The sequence below is a fragment of the Phaseolus vulgaris genome, chromosome 2, assembly GCF_051622355.1.
Source record: "Phaseolus vulgaris cultivar YP4 chromosome 2, ASM5162235v1, whole genome shotgun sequence".
In the NCBI taxonomy this organism is placed as follows: Eukaryota; Viridiplantae; Streptophyta; class Magnoliopsida; order Fabales; family Fabaceae; genus Phaseolus; species Phaseolus vulgaris.
In genome coordinates this window covers 39,773,038-39,789,021 of record NC_143499.1, presented here as the reverse complement: position 1 = coordinate 39,789,021, position 15,984 = coordinate 39,773,038, and the positions used below count along the sequence as shown (strand labels likewise).

The 15,984-nt window shown below is 29.2% G+C and overlaps 1 protein-coding gene across 1 annotated transcript; it reads left to right on the top strand.

The window, feature by feature from the left end:
* The first annotated feature begins 10,111 nt into the window (after window positions 1–10,111).
* Window positions 10,112–11,774, top strand: LOC137809762 (berberine bridge enzyme-like 17). Its single transcript, XM_068610845.2, has one exon. It carries the CDS (start codon window positions 10,126–10,128, stop codon window positions 11,689–11,691), a length of 1,566 nt encoding a protein of 521 aa, XP_068466946.1. The 5' UTR covers window positions 10,112–10,125; the 3' UTR covers window positions 11,692–11,774.
* The last annotated feature ends 4,210 nt before the right edge of the window (window positions 11,775–15,984 follow it).

The following is a 15,984-nucleotide window of genomic DNA, read 5'->3' as shown; positions in this document are numbered from 1 at the left end:
TGAAATAGACTTTAAGTTTGTATGAATATTGATTATTTTACTTTAAATATATAGTATGTTCAAAGTATTGTTGGGAGGTCAATTATTCCTATAAACATAATATATATAACAATGATGTATCACTTATTTTTATTAAATATAATATTTAACCACATTGTTTAATTTAACTATATATTTTATTTAATTATATATGTTAATGAATATAATATTTAACTGCATATTCTGTAAAATATCCTTTATAATGTGATCACATATTATATTAATAAATATTAAATAATTAGTCATTATAAATATTAAATAAATACGTATATATAATTCAAAAATATATTAAACTATTATTATTGTATAAGAAACTAATAAAAAATATTTTTATATAAATTAAAATTAATTTAAGCACATGTTATAGAATTCCTATCCTATAATTTCTTCAATTTTTTTTTTTAATTTTATATACAAATTAATCACCACAAGAAAAAAAAATCAATTTTAGAAATTAATTTATTAATCTCTAAAATAATAAAAATTACTAATTTAATTAGAAACTAATTTAAAATATAAAATAAAAACTAAGTAAAAATGTTAGATACTAATTTAATTTTTTTTTATAAATTTTCTTAATAATAAAAATTGTACTTTAAATATAAATAATTTTTTATTTTATAAAACATTATCTAACTTCCTCTATATAATAATTAATATTTTTTTCTATAAATTAGTTGATATTTAAAAATTTCTTACAATAAATTTTAATTTATAAAAAAGTATTTAGTTTTATTTTTTTTTATATACTCGTAGATAAGTTTGTCAAAATCAAAAACTTATTCGTATGAATTTACTTTATTTGATAAATTTTTATTAAAAGTATTTAACAATTTTATAGAGATAAAAATTGAATCCAACCAAAGCTTAAAGTCCACTTCGTAATATGGTATCAGAGCCATTTCGAGCCTATCCTAACGAGTATTTGTTGGGCCTATCGTGCCACCCGCTATCGGGCCGCGAGTATTTGTTGGACTTTAAGCCTAACTCAACCCTATAAAATCAGCTCATGGGGTGAGGTTTGCACCCACTTATATACAATGAAAGGCTCTAATCTCTAGTCGATGTGGGATCTCCAACAATTTGATTTTGCATTTCAAACAATTAATTACAGAAATATTTCAAACATTATTTAGGATGTATTTAGTTTGAAATCTTTATATTTGGATAGGAAACTTTATAATTTTCAACAAATTTAAATACATTAAGTTTGATTTAATTTAATTTTAAATTATTTAACTTTCCAATGTTTTGTTTAGAAAGATAATTTAGATGTATATATTGCATTTTAATTTTACCATTTGGATAGAATATTTTAATTTTACCATTTTACCATTTTAACTTTCCTACTATTTTTTTTCTTTAATAGTTATGTTATAAGTTTGGTTAAATTGTTGACTTCGTGTATTTTATGACATTATTTGTGTCAATACTATAACAATGTAACTTTTTTAAAAACAAAACAGAACCCCTGCACACATTTTTTTTCCTTTCTTCCTTATCTCCCTTTCTTTCTCTACCAACTTCTCTCCTCTCCCTTCTCTCTTAATTTCTCACCCCGAAAATACATCTAACTATTTTAAATGTTCTACGTACAAAATTAGAGTTTTTCAAAACATTTCTAATACATGATTAGGACATATAGAAATATAAATATTTACAATATAAGTTTCAAAGTCAACACCTAAAGCTCTTCAGACCCTCCTACACCAGTAATATCATTTGCTCGTGTACGTAGTACAGTCATCGCAGTTCAAACACAACAAGAAAAGCAAGGGTAAGCTAGTGAAAAGAAATTTCATATCTTATCTATTTTTTTTGCAAAAAGAACCAATCAAACAAATCATTTATAAACATTTCTTTAAATGTTGTCATATAAAATTTCAATATCAATTTCATCATTCATATAGACCACACATGGATCTACTTTCAATCACAATCATTGGATTTCATTTCAATCCCACTTCATCTTCCGGAAGACTCATTAAGTATGTCCCTACCAGAGACTAACACCTGATCCAAAGATTACCAGCGAATCCAATAGAAAGGATCAAGGTAAGTTCAAACATCCAATACCGAGTGTCTACAGCGGGACCCGGTGTGTATAAATTACCTCTCAGCTTCTCACCACCTGATATCTTAGTCTACATGACTTAGATCATCAGTGAAGTCAGAGGATCTCCGTTAAACATAGGCTTTTCATACTTAATGTACCATCAAACAACAACTCATACATTATCCCAAATGTATGACATCAATTTCATACAATTCAAATCATTCATATATAAAACGTATCATTCAATCACATAACATTTAAAAATTCATATAATTCAAGAACGTTTCCAACATCAAAAACAATATTTAACTCTCAAACTATCAAAATATAATATTTATAAAGTTTAAATAATATCTAAACAAACACACAATATATAAACAAACAACATCCCTGGAAGAAAAATTGAATATTGGGATCATGTCCCCTCAATATTCAGATCTCCTAGCCTAGGGTATTATTGAGAGTTAAAGTTAGCTTCCCTTACCTTAATTGCTTGCTTTCCAAGCAACTTCTAGAATTTTATTCCCCACAGTCTGGATAAGCTTCAAAATTTACGGACCTAATGCAAGTTATCCAAACAGAACAAAAATTCAGTATATAGTAGAATAAGTTGAGAGGATTAAACTTCTCAACTGACCCCACCAAGATTGATGACTAAATCCTAAGGAAAAATAGAGAACAAAGGATCTCTATAGCAAAAATGAACTTACTTTGTTTGAAGATCTGATCGGGTAGAAATGTAGCATGACTCCTCATCTACAACATGGCGTGATCAAATTTTGGAATAGATGAGGTATGTGAGAGAAAATGAAGAGAGAAGGGAGATGAGAGAAGTGGGTAGAGAGAGAAAGCATGAAAAAAAAGTAAAGAGGAAAATGATGGGGCAGGGGGATGTTGGTTTTTATTTACGGGGGTTACAATTATCCCCAACAACAAAAAATTTCGTCCTCGAAAATTAGCTTACCAAGTAAAATTAGGATATGATTATCTTATCTTCTCTTATTTCATTCTTCAAGGGGAATCACAACATGTGAAAGTTCATAATACTTTGACTATGCTGATGTTTCTACCATGAAGTTACCTTACTTGAGAATCCAAAATTTTAACTGACTCCACTTTAAAAGAGAGATATTTTATTTAACTAAATCAGACAATAGAATATGATTATGACCAATTATATATATTTCCTTAGTTACGATACACGAAAGACATAATGAATGTTGGTTAACAGAAAAGATAAACAAGTTTATAAACAGTAGAACCTATTCTCTTGAGAATCTAGTAAGAACCTATGAACTTTGGAGTCATCTTCTAAGATATGATTGTTCTCCTTACACTAAGGAATGACATAACTCTCAAAAATTCATGAGTACTTCATTTATCTACATCAGATGTCTACCTGATCGAAGATGTCTTTAATCATCATAGTTCTCAAAATTTGGCTCACAATTGTTGATAACTGAGGTAATGAAAAAAATACGTTGAGTTTTTTTTTTCTTGATTAACTTCCTCCTGGTGCATATCAAATGTATGCTTCAATGTCTTTTTCCTTCATCTTAAACAGACGATCTAGGTCAACCCCTGACCTTTGAGTGTTTTGCAATATTTCTGCTAAAAGGTTCTTGTCCAATTGCCTAAGTGATTTTCATGTGACCTAACTTAATGATCCATGACTTTGTTATATTCTAACATGAATAGAGACACCTCACACCAATCTCTTTGCAAGCAAGCTCTAATAAAACTCATGATATCCAATCCAAGCTTATACTAATACAGGTAACACTACAAGAAAATCATGAAATAGAAACCAATTTTTAGAGACCAAAATAATTAGTTACAATAGAAACTAAAATAGAGACCATTTTAGAAACTAACAAAAAAATTAGTTTCTAAATTAGTTTCTATTATTGTCTATTATTGTTAAATAGTTTCTAAATTGGTATCTAATTAGCAACTAAGGTTTTAACTACCAATTATTTAGTTTCTAAGTTTGGTAGCAAAAACCTTGGTTGCTAATTAGATACCAATTTAGAAACTATTTAACAATAGAAAATAATACAAACTAATTTAGAAACCAAATTTCTTTTTAGTTTCTAAAATGGTCTCTAATTTAATTACTATTGCAACTAATTATTTTGGTTTCTACAAATTGGTTTCTATTTCATGATTTTCTTGTAGTGCAACACCAAATTCCAAAGAAAAGGAATCCATAGAACCTTGAGATAGGTATAACTAAATCAACATGGATTCTTCCCACATTTATTGGGAGAACCTCTTTTACTTTCTAATAGTCATATGTGGGTGTCAACATCACTGGCTCATTTTGTTTTTCAATTTCGAGCAATAATATTCTCATATTCGGAAGGACGTGCAACATTAATTACTAGAGACCTCTGCTTAGAACTAAGAGTAAGATCTACCACCATCTCACTCCATCCAATACCATGTACTAAAAGATTCATTCCCAACCTTATGAAAATATAAAAATAACCCAGCCAAAACAAACTTCCTTAACATTAATTCTAGTACCCAATGTCACCTCTTCACCACTTTTGTCAAACTGAGACCTCTTAGCTCACCCAATTATTTTCATAACTTCAAGCTTATAATTCCCTTGCATAGGTAGAATGTGTGTAGTCTTCATTAATCCATCCCATATTACTCATACTTAGTCATTTTTCTTCACTGTGTGTGACATGTAGGTGATAAAACCCATGGAAATATTATTTCACTCTCATCTCGTGAATGTCAAAACTATGTTAGCATACTTCCTGGTCATTATTTGTTCGGATCTTGATTTTTGAAAAAATAAACAAGTAGCTACATACTTGACTATATTTTCCTTCATACCATGTCACCAAATAAACTTCCTTAAATCTCAATACCCTTGGTTCATACTTAGATGTAAAATGAGTTTGCTTTCATGACTCTTAGATAACCTATCTGATTTAATTTATCATCCTATGAAACACATATTTTGTTTTTAAATCTTAATATACCATTTGTTTCTCACAGAGAACTCCTTAGTTTCATCAGCACACAATAATCTTAGAGTAATTTTCAAATTCAATTTCATCAATTTCCTTACTCTCACTTTTCCTAGAAACTTGTTAGTTATAACAAATGTACTACAACTTCCAAATTTAAATTGTTGAAACCTCCACTCAACTCCAACCATATAATCTTAAGTGTTGATACTTATGTCTCCTTGTGACTTTAACCATTTGCAACAACATTTTCTTTCCTAGGATAGTACTTCCATTAAAATTAATAATCTTTCAAAACTTCGTCTATCTTCTCCAAAAGAAATTATGCATAATTCATTACTCGGTCTACCACAATCCAGATTCCATTATGTACTCTTATTGTCCGTGGAAAAGGAATCACACGTATAACAAAAACAACTTTATTTCTACTTAGTCACTTCCAATATTTGTAACATTTTCCAAAGTCCTTGATACTCCACTTCAGTCTTTTATAAGTATGACAAACAAGGACCTATGGAGCCACTTCCTCTTTATGTTGAACCATCAAGAAAACTTCAAATATTATCTTAGCTATGCATGATGCACACTAAATCATGTTTACAACTTTTATACTAGACTATGTTATCTAACTTCTTGTTTGCAAATACAAACAAGTTATCCTAAACCTCATAATTTCCCCTTTAATTCCATAATGAAATTCTCAATTCACTTAGTTCTTAACTTTCCATTAATTTGACTCTTTAACCATTACATTTGACACTTGAAATATCTCCTTGCTCATGCCAGTTTCAACCAAATTTTTCTTCTCCAGATGATACACAAACTTGAAATCTTACTCCCTTAATAACTTCACCAATATCTTTTGTCTCATGTCTAGTCTCTTCAGATCAAACAAATACTTAAGACTCTTACAATATTGAATGTATCTAATCAACCTCTTATAACAATAAATTAAATCCACATAAAATTTTGTTTCCATGCTAGCCATGTAACGACATCATTACTCGCTCTTACCGATCATATTTAGATCTATAGGTTGTCTTATACGCATCTTCACTTTTTACTTAAAGTTTCGGATACTCGAATCTCATGTCTACATCCAATTAGAAACTTTTAGCTAAGTCTTAAAGCTAAACTTAAACAAAAATCTACACGCAGAAGAAACACAATAAACCCACTACCCTCAGGTTATCCTAAGGACGAACTGCTCTGATACCATTAAATGTAACACCCTGAAAATACATTTAACTATTTAAAATGTTCTACGTACAAAATTAGAGTTTTTCAAAACATTCCTAATACATGATTAGGACATATAGAAATATAAATATTTACAATATAAGTTTCAAAGTCAACACCTAAAGCTCTTCAGACCCTCCTACACCTGTAATATCATTTGATCGTGTACGTAGTACAGTCATCGCAGTTCAAACACAACAAGAAAAGCAAGGGTAAGCTAGTGAAAAGAAATTTCATATCTTATCTATTTTTTTTGCAAAAAGAACCAATCAAACAAATCATTTATAAACATTTCTTTAAATGTTGTCATATAAAATTTCAATATCAATTTCATCATTCATATAGACCACACATGGATCTATTTTCAATCACAATCATTGGATTTCATTTCAATCCCACTTCATCTTCCGGAAGACTCATTAAGTATGTCCCTACCAGAGACTAACACCTGATCCAAAGATTACCAGCGAATCCAATAGAAATGATCAGGGTAAGTTCAAACATCCAATACCGAGTGTCTACAGCGGGACCCGGTGTGTATGAACTCCCTCTCATCTTCTCACCACCTGATATCTTAGTCTACATGACTTAGATCATCAGTGAAGCCAGAGGATCTCCATTAAACATAGGCTTTTCATACTTAATGTACCATCAAACAACAACTCATACATTAACCCAAATGTATGACATCAATTTCATACAATTCACATCATTCATATATAAAACATATCATTCAATCACATAACATTTAAAAGTTCATATAATTCAAGAACGTTTCCAATATCAAAAACAATATTTAACTCTCAAACTATCAAAATATAATATTTATAAAGTTTAAATAATATCTAAACAAACACACAATATATAAACAAACAATATCCCTGGAAGAGAAATTGAATATTGGGATCATGTCCCCTCAATATTCAGATATCCTAGCCTAGGGTATTATTGAGAGTTAAAGTTAGCTTCACTTACCTTAATTGCTTGCTTTCCAAGCAACTTCTAGAATTTTATTCCCCACAGTCTGGATAAGCTTCAAAATTTACGGACCTAATGCAAGTTATCCAAACAGAACAAAAATTCAGTATATAGTAGAATAAGTTGAGAGGATTAAACTTCTCAACTGACCCCACCAAGATTGATGACTAAATCCTAAGGAAAAATAGAGAACAAAGGATCTCTAGAGCAAAAATGAACTTACTATGTTTGAAGATCTGATCGGGTAGAAATGTAGCCTGACTCCTCATCTACAACATGGCGTGATCAGATATTGGAATAAATGAGGTATGAGAGAGAAAATGAAGAGAGAAGGGAGATGAGAGAAGTGGGTAGAGAGAGAAAGCATGAAAAAAAAAAGTAAAGAGGAAAATGATGGGGCAGGGGGCTGTTGGTTTTTATTTACGGGGGTTACACCATACGTCATATATTTTAGAATCTGATCATACCACGCTATAGCTGAGGAGTTAAGGAACATTTTTACCCGATCAGATTTTTAAACAGAGTAAGTTCATTTTTACTCTAAATAGACTTTTGAATATTGTGGATCACTTTTTGAATGATATTGTATGACGAAATGGTATGGAATTGAATTCATACATTTGGGATAATGTATGGATTGATGTTTGTTGTGTATTAAGTATTGATGCCTATGTGGTAACAGAGATCTCCGAGCTTCACTGGTGATCTTAGTCACATAGACTAAGATATCAGGTGGTGAGAAGCTGATGGAGGAGTTCATGCACACCGTGACATATGAGATGGATGGCTTGGGTTGTATTGAACTTACCCTGATCCTTTAAGTTGGATTCGCTGGTAATCTTTGGATCAGGTGTTAGTCTCTAGTAGGACTTACTTAATACGGATCTTCCGGAAAGCGTTGTTTGTTGAATATTCTAGATGTGTAGATCCATGTGAGATCTATGTGATTGATTTATGTTGAAATTTGAAGAAGATTGAATAATTGAGAAATTGGCCATGTAATTTGATTTTCTATTTTAATTTAATTTTGTATATTATAAAATTTTATTTTCACTAGCACACCCTTGCTTTTTGTGTTGTGTTTAAACTGCGATGACTGTATTATGTACACGAGCAGATGACCATACAGGTGCAAGAAAGCCTTAGAGGTTTCAGAGTTTTATTTTGAGTTATGAATATGTAAATATTTGTATTTCTATAAATCATAATCATGTATTAGGAATGTTTTGAAAAACTCCAAGTTTGTATAGAAATACATAGAACTTGTATTGTAATAGTTAGATGTTATTTTCTGGGTTGTTACAAACACAATAATAACAATATTGTCATCAATGCCAAAGACATGCCTAAATGAATAAAAAAGAAATGTAAATTCAGACACTGCATTTTCATCTTCTACTTTATAATTAAAAAAACAACACTTACTATTTGGCTATGACTTCTCTTATTTTGAATTTTGAATATGAAAATAGAAAACTAAAAAGGTATTTGATGGTTAAAAGTAAAGATGAACATGAGAAAAAGATGTAATTCCTTAGCAAGCTTCACTCTACAACGTTTAGTTTTGAATTTTTTTTTAATTTATAAATAGTGTTATATCTTCTATTATCCTCTTCAGATATAAAAGTAAAACTGTTTATAAAATGATAAATATCTCATCTCATATATTTTTAAAATAATAAAATAAAATATAAAAATAAAAATAAAATTGGAATAAAATAAAATGACAGTTAATAGGAGAATCTCCTTTATATACAGGTATAGATTATAAAACTAATAATCTTAATATAATTTAAAGTATAAATAATATATTTAATATAATTAATATCTTATTATTCATATTATTAATATCATTAATATTATTAATCATACTATTAATATTATTAATAATATTAATATTAATATTATTTATTTTTTATGTATAAAAAGGTATTCCTTTTACCTGTAATATAAATATTGAATTCAGGATGAATTTTTGATTTATTGTTTAATGGTGTTATATGTGTTGTAATGATAAAAAGAAAAAATTATTTTTCGCTAGTATTTAATAATATTTAATAACATTAAATAATATTAATATTTTTTTATAATATTAAAATATTTCATAATATTAATATTTTTTTAAAATATTAAAATATTTAATAATATTAATATTTTTTTATAATATTAAAAATATTTAATAATATTAATAATGTTTAATAATATTATTAATGTTTAATAATATTATAAATGTTTAATAATATTAGTTTAATAATATTATTAATGTTTAATAATATTATTAATGTTTAATAATATTATTAATGTTTAATAATATTTAATAATATTATTATAATAATTAATAATATTATTATAATAAATAATAATATTATTATAATAATTAATAATATTATTATAATAATTAATAATATTATTAATTTAAATAATAATATTAATGATATTAAATATATGAATAATATTAATAATACTTATATTAAGAATTATATTAATATTAATAATCATATTAATAAATATAATAATAATTATAATATTAATTATTAAACCTTCTCTGACCTGTTACAGTTTATTTCAAAAAATAATTTCTAACATTAATTATATTAATTAATTAATTAATTTCTCTACACCAGTTTATTTTTACAAGGAGATGAAATTTTCTTTATTTTCTGGTCAATTGACCGATTTTCAAGAATGTTTACTTAATTAATTTTTTTAAGACAATTAAATTTTGGAGATCCTCACATTACATTGGTGAAGAACGTCACAACATGGTTATATAATGAGTCCAAGGTTAACTTGAAGAAACCACATTGGTATCCATTAAAAAAAACAATGGGGTTGTTATCTCTTTTCATAACATCTCTAACGATAGTGTTGTCTATTTCTGAGGGAAATGCGTCTCCAAATATCAAACAATTCTTTGTTTGTCTCTCAAATTATTCAAACTCTATAGTACCTCAAGCTATATACACTCCAGAAAACGCCTCATACACCTCTATCTTAAACTTGCACATTCACAACAGCCGATACAAGACAAAAAGCACACCAAAACCTCTTGCCATCATAGCTGCCAAAAGTGAGAATCATGTCCAAACAACAGTTACATGTGCTAGATCAAACAACATTCAAATCAGAATCCGAAGTGGTGGCCATGACTATGAGGGTCTTTCATATATCTCAGATGTGCCGTATGTCATTCTTGACATGTTTCCTCTTCAATCGGTTGATGTGGACATAAAGAGTGCCACTGCATGGGTTCAGGCTGGAGCCACGGTCGGTCAACTTTATTACCAAATAGCAAAGAAAAGCAATGTGCATGCCTTCCCATCAGGTGTGTGTCCCTCTATGGGCACTGGTGGCCACTTTTCTGGTGGTGGTTATGGCAATTTGATGAGAAAATATGGTCTTTCTATTGATAACATCATTGATGCCAAATTGGTCAATGCCAATGGTGTTGTCCAAGATAGGAAGTCAATGGGGGAAGATCTATTTTGGGCCATAAGAGGAGGTGGTGGAGCCAGTTTTGGTGTCATTGTTGCATGGAGGATCCAATTGGTCCCTGTACCCCCACAAGTGACTGTGTTCAATGTGAAAAAGTCTGTGAAAGAAGATGCAACTGATGTTGCTTACAAATGGCAACTAGTTGCACCAAAACTAGACAGAGATCTTTTCATAAGGGTGGAGCCTGATGTGGTGAATGGAACAGTAATAGTCTCTTTCATTGGCCAATTTCTAGGCCCAATTGCAAGACTCGTTCCTTTGGTGAATAAGGTCTTCCCTGAATTGGGGTTGAAAAAGAGTGATTGCATAGAAATGCCTTGGGTGAATTCCACCCTTTTTTGGTCTGATATTCCAAATGGTACCCCTATTGAAGTTCTGCTACCAACTTCTCAGGAACCATCTGCAAAGTACTTTAAGAGCAGGTCAGATTATGTGAAAAACCCCATCCCAAAAACGGCCTTAAAAGACATTTGGGATTTGATGACTAAATATAATAACATTTGGATGCAATGGAACCCTTATGGAGGGAGAATGGAGGAAATTTTACCATCTGCAACCCCATTTCCTCATAGGAAAGGGAACTTGTTCTTGATCCAGTACTTTGTGTTTTGGACTGAAGATGGCGTTGAGGCCAATGATCGTTACATGAACTATTCGAGGTCGTTTTATGAGTTTATGACCCCTTTTGTTTCAAGGTCTCCAAGGGAAGTATTTTTGAATTATAGGGATATTGATGTTGGTGCCAAACATCCAAGTAATTCAACAAGCTTGAAAGAGGCTAGCATATATGGAACCAAGTTCTTCAAGGAAAACTTTGATAGATTAGTGCGTGTGAAGACGAGTGTTGATCCTTCCAATTTCTTTACCTATGAACAAAGTATACCACCTAGAACCTAGATACAGATCCTTTTAAGATTGAACTTTTTTCTTAATTTCATGAATTAATAAGATCAAATTATTTGGATATGTGTTTATTTTCATTTTTGAGCCACACTTCATTAGTGTTTTCTTTTTTAAATTTGGTTTAATTATTTTTATCCTTAATGTTTTATGTCTTTATAAAAAATTAATTATAAATTTGATATCGAAATTTTTAAAAATTAAGTCATTTTGGTTTACTATGTCATTTAGTTAGTACTAAAAGAATAATACATGTGGGAGGTGATCATAACAAGAGACTTAAATATTAATCTAATAAATGTATTAACATGGAACCAACGTTATTTTATTTTAGAAAATCGAAAAACAAAATCTACAATTAAAATTTTATAGAATCAAAACAAAAGTGAATATAAGTTTTTTACTTATTTTGTTTGTCACAGCAGCAATTCTATTTCTTAAGGTTTTTTTTAAGTAATGCATGGATTTAAGTTTTACGTTGATAGATAGTGATTTTTTAAGTACCCAGATTTTGTTAAAACAAGGCAAAAATCATTTAGGTGATTTTTTACATCTCGAGGATTAGTCTCATAGTTTTAGGCAAAATCATTCACAAAGTAGAGAAGATAGATTCATTATCAAACAAACAAAATCCCCCAAAAAAAATTTTCATCAGGAGTATTTCCAAGGCTAGATTTTGTAGACACGTGAGAAAATAATAAACAAGACTCTCTGAATATACACATTTTAATTTAAAAAGTAAATGTATAATTTTTAAAAGCACCAAAAACTATTATTTTTAAATAATAAATTAAAACCTATATATACACATTTTAATTTAACATAATATAAGTAAAAACAATAGTTAATAAAAAAAATTAATGTTTTAAAATACAGTATTCCCATCAAATAAAGATTAATTTCTCTCGAAGAGTAGATTGATACTATAATCAAACTTCAGTCAAAATATTTGGTTTCGTATTAAGTTTATAGATATAAATAATTAAGAAACTTTATCGAGAGAGATTATATTCGTTTTTTTTTTTTCATTTCCAAAGAGATTTGTTTTAAATGAGAAACCTATTAGAAGAACTATTTAATAACATATTTAACTTGTTATTTTTAAAATGTATTTTTATTTTTTTTAGGAATAAATATTAATAGTATGTTATTGTTGAGAATCTCTCCTTAATTTAATGGGATCATGACTATTGAATTTTGACAATTGATCCATTAAATATATTTAATGATGGTCATTCCAAAATTTTGAAATTATATCTCTTTTGAAAATTATGAAGGTCAAACTATAAAGTTGAAGATAATACTTTCAAGATATCTTGAAAATGTGATAAAAAAAATTTGTGTCATTGTAGTTTGATTTATTTTTTATTATCTGTTTATTACTTCTTCTGCAAGTACCCATTTTGAATATACACAAAAAATAATGAATTAGTTATGAATTTCTCAATAATTATATTTATAGTGACACACTAACAAAATTTTATATATAATAAGTTATTTTGGTAAAAAATAATTTTAAAGTTATATATAAAAGTTAATTTCTAATCAATTGATAATATAAGCGTATTAGCTCTTTATTTATTTTAGGTTACATTTTTATATTCATTTTGTTTTAGATAACAATAAGTTGGATTTAATATGTTTTATTGTGAGCTTTCTCTTTAATTTAATTTCCTTATAAGGATAGCAATAGTTGGATTAAATTTGTCGGCTCACCAACGTGATGTTAAGGATGAATATCAGTTTGCTTTTTAAAAAATAAAAAATAATTCAAAACATTCTTTTTTTATTACATTATTTGTATAATATAAATGATATTGTTGTAATTCAAAATTACAACTTAAGATTTAATTATTGATTATAATAGAATATTTTAATATACAAAAATAATTTGTTTTTAGTTTATTTGATTAAATATATTGATTAATTAATTAAAAACCTAAAAATATTTATATAATTATATATACATATTTAAAAAGTAAAATATAAAAAATAAAACTATAATAATAAAAAAAACTAATAAAAGGAGTCAGGATGTAACAACGTGTTTTTTTTAAAAAAAAAACACCAACAAAAGCTTTGCCCCCCACCACCAGTGCCTTTTATTTTCTTCTTTTTCTCTCTCTCCCCATATTCTCTTCTCTCCCTCTCTCCTAATTTTCTCTCCCAATCTTCATCTATTTTAGAATCTGATCATACCACGCTGTAGCTGAGGAGTTAAGGAACATTTCTACCTGATCAGATTTTCAAACAGAGTAAGTTCATTTTTACTCTAAAGTTCCTTTGTTCTCTGTTTTTCCTTAGAATTTAGTCATCAATATTGGTGGGGTCAGTTGAGAAGTTTAATCCTCTCAACTTATTCTACTCTATACTGTATTTTTGTTCTGTTTGGGTAATTTGCATCAGGCCCGTAAATCTTGAAGCTTATCCAAACGGTGGGGAATAAAATTCTAAAAGTTGCTTGGAAAGCAAGCAATTGAGGTAAGGGAAGCTAAATTTAATTTTTAATAGCACCCTAGGATAGAAGATCTGAATGCGGAAGGGACGTGGTCCCAATATTCAATTTTTCTTGCAGGCATGTTGTGTGTTATATATATTGGGTTGTTTGTTTATATGTTATTTAAATTTGTAAAAATATTATATTTTGATGGTTTAATATTTAAGTATTGCTTTTTTTATTTTAATTATGTTTTTGAATGTTGTGGATCGTGTTTGGAATGATATTGTATTGACGGAATGGTATGGAATTGAATTCATACATTTGGGATAATGTATGGACTGATGTTTGCTGTGTATTAAGTATTGATGCCTATGTGGTAACAGAGATCTCCGAGCTTCACTGATGATCTAAGTCACATAGACTAAGATATCAGGTGGTGAGAAGCTGATGGGGGAGTTCATGCACACCGTGACATATGAGATGCACGGCTTGGGTTGTATTGAACTTACCCTGATCCTTTCTCTTGGATTCGCTGGTAATCTTTGGATCAGGTGTTAGTCTCTGGTAGGACTTACTTAATACGGGTCTTCCGGAAGACGTTGTTTGTTGAATATCTTGGATGTGTAGATCCATGTGAGATCTATGTGATTGTTTTAATGTTGGGATTTGAAGAAGATTGTATAATTTGAGAAATTGATCATGTAACTTGGTTTTCTCTTTTGATTTAATTGCGTATATTATAAAATTCTATTTTCACTAGCTTATCCTTGCTTTTCTTGCTGTGTTTGAACTGCGATGACTGTACTACGTACACGAGCAGATGATCTTACAGGTGTCTGAGGATCAGAAAAGATTTAAGGCGTTGATTTTGAAACTTATATTGTAAATATTTGTATTTCCATATGTTCTAATCACGTATTAGGAATGTTTTGAAAAACTGTAAGCTTGTATAGAAATATGTAGAACCAGTATTGTAATAGTTATAGGTAAATTATGGGGTGTTACATTTAATGGTATCAGAGCGGTTCATCCTTAGGATAACCTGAGGGTAGTGGGTTTATTCTGTTTCTCCTGCGTGTAGATTTTTGTTTACGTCTAGCCTCAAGACTTAGTTAAAAGTTTCTAATAAGATGTTTGACAAAGTTGTTTTTCCTGAAATCTTGTTTGTGTTCGAGTCAAGTTAATTGTTATGAATAAAGATGAAAATATTAAGAATGAAAAGAATCTTGATAGAGTAGTGAGGGTGCACACTCATGACTAGATCAAGATTATTTTCTATCTTAATTCTAAGTAGCTAGAGTACATTTTAGAGATAAGTCTTGATTGGTCTTGTATCTATTCTGTGTGATTATTTCTTTTAAGTTAATTTGTCTTAAAGAGGTAGTTGGAATTTTTTAGTAATTTCTAACCCAATTCTTTACGTGCTTAGTAGATGGCACGTAGACCACCTACTCCTCCTCCACCAGTAGATATGCCCAACTTAGCTCGGGCAATAGAGATGATGGCAACAACCTTGCAACAAGAGAGTGCTATTATGGCACAACATCATCAAGATACCCTTCATCAATTAGAAACTACTAGATTAGCAGCTGAAGCATCTCAGCTTCATCAACAACCCCATACCTATAGTCTGGAGGATTTTCTAAGACACAATCCGCCCAGATTTAATGGCAAGGTAAATCCAGATGGAGCAGACCAGTGGGTGAGAGACATAGAAAGAATCTTTGAAGCTACTCAATGCCCTGAAGAGAGAAAGTTATCCTATGCCATTTATGTACTAACTGAAGAAGCTGAAATCTGGTGGATAGGCATGAAGCAAATGATGGAAGAGAAAGGTGAAGATGCTACTT

Coding starts and splice junctions, on each gene's coding strand:
- LOC137809762 (XM_068610845.2), top strand. CDS start 10,126: ATGGGGTTGTTATCTCTTTTCATAACATCTCTAACGATAGTGTTGTCT.